General features: G+C 39.0%; 1 protein-coding gene across 1 annotated transcript; it reads right to left on the minus strand.

The window, feature by feature from the left end:
* Positions 1-6,818: 6,818 nt before the first annotated feature.
* On the minus strand, positions 6,819-7,766 carry LOC140226649 (galanin receptor 2a-like). The gene has a single exon (XM_072307091.1). It carries the CDS (start codon positions 7,764-7,766, stop codon positions 6,819-6,821), a length of 948 nt encoding a protein of 315 aa, XP_072163192.1.
* Between the last annotated feature and the right edge of the window lie 331 nt (positions 7,767-8,097).

The following is an 8,097-nucleotide window of genomic DNA, read 5'->3' on the forward strand; positions in this document are numbered from 1 at the left end:
CAGGTTGTTGAAAAGTTGGGCGTTGTCGTGATGGAGGGGCTGCGAAGTTGGGAGGGGGTACATTGAACATTGCAAAACCAGACATGGGTTGTTGGGTATCAAGGTGAGGTTGACTCACATTTGTTGGGTCAGGACGGTATACAGGCCAGTATTGATGACGCGGTGTGACCGTGCACCTCAAAACAAACATAAAGTCGCACACACTGATTTTGCGTGAGGACTGAAAATAAGTGAAATGGGTCAACCTAGCCGAACTTGATTTTTTTCATATTTTCTGAAAGAGCAGGTCTTCTTTTACATTATGCTAAAATTTGGTATTACAAAACGGGCAGAAAAGTGTGTTTTTTAAGCAGTTTATCTCGAACATTTTTGGTAGAATAGTGTGATTACGTGTGTCTTTAGAATCCCTTTTTCATTTCTGAAAAACCTTGTCCACACTCTTCACTTTCAACTCTAATAACTATTGAAAGGATAGTGCTACTGCTTTGCTTTGAAAGTTGGCATCAATTATGGACAGAATTTGTTAATGAGGCATGTTTAATTTCAATTTAATCTAATAATTCCTTCATTGTTGTTACTCTGGTGGTTTACTTCCTGTTTTTTGTCCCATTCATCGCACAGCCAGCACGGTTTGCTAAAGATTAAGCGCTTGAATAGACACTGTACTTCAGAGTTTCTTTTCTCAGTTCACACTTTTCCTGAGTTTAAGCTTTCTTTCCAATATTTAGATAGGTTAATAGGAGAGTCCATTTGATTTGAGTTATACATCATTTTAAATCTTAAAGTCTGCTCTTTCAGAATATGGTCTTAACTAAAAATTCGTGTCTGGCGACTTTTTGTTTGTTTTGAGGTGCAGAGTCACATTTGTTTCTGGTCAGTTTTCCCTTCCTTGTTTCAATATTATATTACAAAAAGCTGCATCGCCTCGGCGATCCCTTGCATTTATTCCATAGTTGATTTACATCCTTTGGGTTTATGTCAGGTTAATGTGTGTGTGTGTTTGTGTGTGTGTATGTGTGTGTGTATGTGTGGCACACATACAGTGTACACACACTATAGCTTCTGACCACACGAGCAAAGAGAACTGAGGGTTTGGAACAAGCACCGATATAGGGCTTTCAATAGCTCAGTCTTTAGAGCACCGGTCTAGTAATCCGGAGGTCTAGGGTTCGAATCCCGATGAAAACCCATTTTCTTTGCTCAGAGTTTTCACTATTTATCATATATTGTTTGTTTCTGGTCAGTTTTCCCTTCCTTGTTTCAATATCATATTACAAAAAGCTGCATCGCTTCGGCGATCCCTCGCATTCATTCCAAAGTTAATTTACATCCTTTGGATTTATTTCAGGTTAATGTGTGTGTGTGTGTGTGTGTGTGTGTGTGTGTGTGTGTGTATGTGTGTGTGTGTGTGTGAGTGTGTGTGTGTGTGGCACACATACACACACTATAGCTTCTGACCACACGAGCAAAGAGAGTTAAGGGTTTGGGACGAACACCGATCTAGGGCTTTCAACAGCTTAGTCGGTAGAGCACCGGTCTAGTAATCCGGAGGTCTCGGGTCCGAATCCCGATGAAAACGCATTTTCTTTGCTCAAAGTTATCACTATTTATTGTATGTTATTTGTTTCTGGTCACTTTTTCCTTCCTTGTTTCAATATTATATTACAAAAAGCTGCATCACCTCGGCGATCCCTCGCATTTATTCCAAAGTTAATTTACATCCTTTGGATTTATTTCAGGTTAATGTGTGTGTGTGTGTGTGTGTGTGTGTGTGTATGTGTGTGTGTGTGTGTGTGTGTTTGTGAGTGTGTGTGTGTGTGGCACACATACACACACTATACCTTCTGACCACACGAGCAAAGAGAGTTAAGGGTTTGGGACGAACACCGATCTAGGGCTTTCAATAGCTTAGTCGGTAGAGCACCGGTCTAGTAATCCGGAAGTCTAGGGTTCGAATCCCGATGAAAACCCATTTTCTTTGCTCAAAGTTTTCAGTATTTATTATATGTTATTTGTTTCTGGTCACTTTTCCCTTCCTTGTTTCAATATTGTATTACAAAAAGGTGCATCGCTTCGGCGATCCCTCGCATTTATTCCAAAGTTGATTTACATCCTTTTGGGTTTATGTCAGGTTAATGTGTGTGCGTGTGTGTGTCTGCGTGTGTGTGTGTGTGTGTGTGTGTGTGTGTGGCACACATACACACACTATAGCTTCTGACCACACGAGCGAAGAGAATTAAGGGTTTGGGACGAACACCGATCTAGGGCTTTCAATAGCCCAGTCGGTAGAGCACCGGTCTTATAGTAATCCGGAGGTCTAGGGTTCGAATCCCGATGAAAACCCATTTTCTTTCCTCAAAGTTTTCGCTATTTATTATATACTATTTGTTTCTGGTCACTTTTCCCTTCCTTGTTTCAATATTATATTACAAAAAGCTGCATCATTTCGGCGATCCCTCGCATTTATTCCAAAGTTGATTTACATCCTTTGGGTTTATGTCAGGTTAATGTGTGCGTGTGTGTGTGTGTGTGTGTGTGTTTGTGTTTTGTGTGTGTGGCACACATACACACACTATAGCTTCTGACCACATGAGCAAAGAGAATTAAAGGAGACCTCCGGATGATATTCAGATTTTTACATTTGAACAACTATAAATAGTTACACCGAGGACAAAGTTTCAGAATTTGTAATAATTGGGATGAAGAATGAGAATATTTTCAAAATTTAGAACAAATTCCAATGAACAAGGATGGTGACATGGCAGACTCACCATAAGAATGCATGAATTGGGGCTCAAGGAAGCAGAACAAAAGAAGAAGGCATGCATTGATTATACACGTGTGAACACTCAAGCAAGCGGTATTGTAATGGAATTACACTGCTACATTTCTGAAATATGTGAACCTCCTATGTCATCATCCTTGTTCAGTGCAATTTGTTTAAAGGTTTTTCAAAGTATTGTTTCTCTGCTCAAGAACCACAATAAATTCCACAAATCTATACATGGAGTTGTCGATTTATGTACTGTGTGATGTGAAATTATGAAAATCGTCTGGAATGTCCCTTTAAGGGTTTGGGACGAACACCTATCTAGGACTTTCAATAGCCCAGTCGGTAGAGCACCGGTCTAGTAATCTGGAGGTCTCGGCTTCGAATCCCGAGGAAAACCCATTTTCTTTGCTCAAAGTTTTCGCTATTTATTATATGTTATTTGTTTCTGGTCAGTTTTCCCTTCCTTGTTTCAATATATATACATTTATATATATATATATATATATATATATACCTATATATATATATATATATATATATATATATATATATATATATATATGAAGACCTGAATATAAGAATGACCCAAGTCCAATTTTTGGCCAAATTAAGTTTGACATGGGAAATTGTAGCTTATGCATGGACTCATCTTGTGTATAAATGATAAATCCTAATTACCCCCTGAAGTGCCTGAAATAAATGAGTTAAATCTTATATGAATGTAATAATGAAGGACTTGGGTCATTCTTACATTCATATTATAGCACCCTCTCTCGTCCTTCTCTCATCTCTATAGCAGAATATCATGTATATGAATCAAAGAACGACCCAAGTCCATCACACAAAATGGCCTCTCCACAATTAATGTAAATGTTATGTTCTAATTTGTATATAATGTTGCCTTCCCATCAAAGTTAAATAGAATATTACTAGCATTGGACAAATAAAAAAGATATGAAGTTTTTTTTAAGTTTACTCGAAATGGTCTTCCTTGGACTTGGGTCGTTCTTATATTCATGTACTCATATACATATATATATATATATATATATATATATATATATATATGAAGAGTTTGTTTGCAAAAACCGATAAGTCCATATTTGCCAAATATAGATATTTGCGATTAAAGGTCAAGAAAAATAAAGAGAATAATAAGAAATTTTTTGCTTCTTTTGACCATAACTTCAAAAATATACCTTTATATGTAGTGACCAAGATATCATTTCAAAGGTATTATTTTGTACTTTATGACAGAGATCGTACTTCAAAATCTTCAAAAATGGACTTATCGGTTTTTGCAAACAAACCCTTCATATATATATATATAGGCGTACCTGTGTTTTGGTGCCTTGTCTGCTACCGGCGGTTCTACGCTGTCGCGATCTTCAGGCAGACTGGCAAAGTGGTGTGTTTCTGTGCTCATGTGGCGCGGTGGATCGGTTTTTCTTTTCCGGTGTCTGCATTTGGATATAAGTTCGGACCTTTTGTTGAGTGCTTTTTTGTTTCTGATGATGATGGCCTTCTCATCGAGGCAGAGGTTGCACATGCCACTCCTTCTTAGAGTTAAGTTTGACTTTTTTTGGATGTCCCATGTCAGTGTGAAGTTTGCGCGTTTGTCTTTCAGGCTCCAGATGTATTTTGAGAGTTGGGTTTCGTTTTTGTATTTCTCGTTCTTGATGGATTTCACATGGTTCCTATATCTGTCCTTGAAGGTACCCCCGCCAGTCCGTAGTAGCACCTTTCCTCATTGTCATGCTTGACGGTTGCTTTATACACAAGAGCCGTTTCCATGCATCTTCCTCTCAACGGGCATTGATCTTTTTGGCGGCAGTTGCATTTGGGTTTGGGATCGGTGTCATGCTCTGCTTTACAGCATTATGCTCTGCTTTACAGCATTGAGCATTTTTCGACCCTCAACAAACCATATATTCCCGACGGATATATACCCAACGGATATATATATATACATTTGTATAATTACATTTGGTTATATAACAGATATAGTCGTAATTACGTTGAAAAATGGACAAAATAGCACGAGAGCTAAAAGGAATTTTGAATTTCCTCCCTCTTGGAAATCTTAAAAAAAAATCCTGCAAAAATCACAAACTCGAAATGGTACCTTTTATCATATACAAGTCTATTTTCATTCTTAAATATCTTTTCATTTTCTGAATGAGAGTATTTGGATTCATCCTTTATTAGTACTTTAAGAGCATTATGTGGAAAAGCAAGCCTTAATAAGAGGTCCTTTTAGAGGGAAGGTCTGGTGATGGTATAGTATTGGTTGAGATGAGGATTCAGCTTTTAACTTTTTGTGAAATACTAAGAAACCACTTTGTAAAATAAGAGCATGCAAGTATGTGAGGAATTCAAAGTTTATTTTGAAATGGCTGAGGTGTCCAGAAATAAAGTCAAACAAAGCAATCCGAGTAAAAAATGGGTCTCACCTTTTGTTATATGCGCTTTGTTTTGGATATCCCATCTATTTCAAAACCAATTTTCTGTTGATGAACTTTGAATTCCTCTTAAAATTATTAGGATTCTAAGCACGTTTCTAAACATCTAAAAAAAGATCATGAAGAAAATCTTTTATACCTGAAGCTCCATCTTAACCGAAACTATACCATCCCTTTTAGTATATCACACTTTTCATAAGTCATACATTAATAAAATGCAATCTTTAGTTTATGGCACCAGGACAAAACTGTAAAGGGGAGGGTAGAAAATCTATGTATATATAATATATATGATGTATATATATATATATATATATATATATATATACATGTATATTATATATATATATATATATGTATATTATATACATATATATATATATATATATATATATTTGTTTATAGATAGATAGATGTATAGATATATGCGACCGTGCATCACAAAACGAACAAAAAGTCGCACGCACTGATTTTGTGTGAGAGCTGAAAATAGGTAAAATAGGTCAACCTAGCCAATTTTGACTTTTTCATAATATTTTCTTAAAGAACAAGTCTTCTTTTACACTATACTAAAGTTTGGGATCATAAAACGAAAAGTAAATTGGGTTTTTAGCAGTTTTTCTGGAACACCTTTTGGCACAATAGTGCGATTAGGTGTTTGTGAAAGATTCCTCTTTTCAGTTCTTAAAATCCCTGGCCATGCTCATCACTTTTAACTCCATTAACTTTAGAAAGAATAACTCTACTGCTGTGAAAGTTGGCCTTGATTATCTACAGAATGTGTTAATAGAGCATGCTTAATTTCAGCTTAATCCGATAATGTCTTCATTGTTGTTGATCTGGTGGTTTACCTCCTGTTTTTTGTCCCATTCATCGGACAGCTAGCATGCTTGGTAAAGATTAAGCGCTTGAATAGACCCCGTTCTTCAGAGCCTCTTTTCTCAGTTCACACTTATCTGTGTACTTTCTTTCCAAGATTTAGATTTGGGAGAGTCCATTCGGGTTGAATTACATGTCATTTTAAAGCTAAGAGTCTGCTTTTTCAGAATATGGTCTTGACTAAAAATCCATATCTGGCGACTTTTTGTTGGTTTTGTGGTGCTGGGTCACATACAAAGCTTGCGAGTAAATGGGTTGCGTTCGTGCTTTAATCATCATGCAATTCGACATAAGATAAATTGACGACTATTGTGACGTTGACTGATCACGTATAGAAAGTGACGAACTTTCGCTGACTGAGTAGTGTAATCAAAATTTTGCAAATTCGCGAAAAATACAAGCAACGGAATACTAACAAACAGTGATGATATAAACAAAATATCATCATTTTAATGAACAATTTGCTGAATCTTTTCTGATAAAACTACTCCCTAAAAGCCAAGGAAGCACTGGGTATGATAGATCTATTCTCTAGCAACATTTCACATAAATGTGAATTATAAAGCCTTGATTCGAATCCAGTATTTTCTTTCCATAGCGTCATATTCTAACGATATGAGATTCTGTATACATCAACACAATGAGGATGAGACTGTTTAGATCTTTCACACGGAACACATTACCTTTGTCACGCTGCCCTCAGTCTAGGCTTGGACTGACGATTCACCTAACTTGGATTCTGCAGTCTGCTCGGTAAAGCTAAACAACGCTTTCTTTTCCCGATGACCGCATCTAAACAGATCTTTAAGAGCGACGCGAAAAGCGGAGTGACGAGCTGTGTATATAAACGGGTTGACACAAGAGTTGCAAAAGCCTAGGAGAGTCAGAAGACGGTGTAGGGGTGTGTCAGTTTGAGAAAAGGGGATCAGACCGAGATTAAGTCCAAAGAAGAAGGCGTGGTTTGGACCCCAGCACATGACGTAGATAACAATGACGATGAACATCATCTTCAGGATGCGGTCTCTCGCGGCGAGATGAGAAGATGAGGGACGGGCCCCGGATGAGCTGTCCTCGCCGCTGAAGCGCTTGGACTGTCGGTAGAGTGACCCAGCGATGAGGGACTGGGACACGAGCATGGCCACGGCTGGGAACAGGAAACGGTAGACGAACACGTAGACGCCGTAGGCGAGCTGGGTCTCTGGTGAAAAGTAGGTGTAAACGCAGGAGTGGGAGGGCGGGTGGTAGTAAATTATGAACACGCTTTCGCAGAGAGCGATTGCCAGGATGATTGACCAGATGACCACGATACACGTGTTCACTCTCCATCTGGTAACCCACCGGGAGAACTGGAGCGGGAAGACGATGGCGATGTATCGGTCCAGAGAAATGGCGACCAGGATGTAGCTCGATGCCGTGATAGCAGTCCACTTGAACACGCTACCAAACATGAGTTTGCAGTACACCACACCCAGCCAGGTGTCGGGAACGAAACTCGCCTCGGGCCACGGCAGGATGAGGAAAGCACGTCGGTGGAGCGACGCACGTTTCCGCCCCGAAACAGCACCACGATTACGAGCATGTTTCCAACGATTCCGACACCGGCCCAAAAGATCCCCACGATGATCGACCATGACCACGACGTACCGAACCATCGCCAAGTGTCGACATCATCTCCCGAACCATCATCAATGTCTATAAATTTCAAAGGCATCGTTGAGGATGTTTCCATCGTGTTTACCCAACCGGTGCTTTGGCCGCTTAACTCCAGTAAGCGACAAGTGCCTCGAGTTTGCTCCAGCCATACGGTAGAGTCTCCTTCGTTGTTTTCAGTCGTAGACTCCAGTCCAGTCGCGTGGGAGGTATTGCTTCGGATGATTAGCAACAGCAACAGCATGCTGAAGATTTCTTTCTCCATGGTACGTTCTTCGGATATAAAACCATAAGAATTGAAGTATCTGTAAGATACGTTTGGGGAAGGTATCA

This window comes from Diadema setosum, chromosome 3 (genome assembly GCF_964275005.1).
Source record: "Diadema setosum chromosome 3, eeDiaSeto1, whole genome shotgun sequence".
In the NCBI taxonomy this organism is placed as follows: domain Eukaryota; kingdom Metazoa; phylum Echinodermata; class Echinoidea; order Diadematoida; family Diadematidae; genus Diadema; species Diadema setosum.

What these genes read in the sequence shown, in the direction of transcription:
- LOC140226649 (XM_072307091.1), bottom strand. Translation starts at nt 7,766, where the DNA reads ATGGTTCGGTACGTCGTGGTCATGGTCGATCATCGTGGGGATCTTTTG.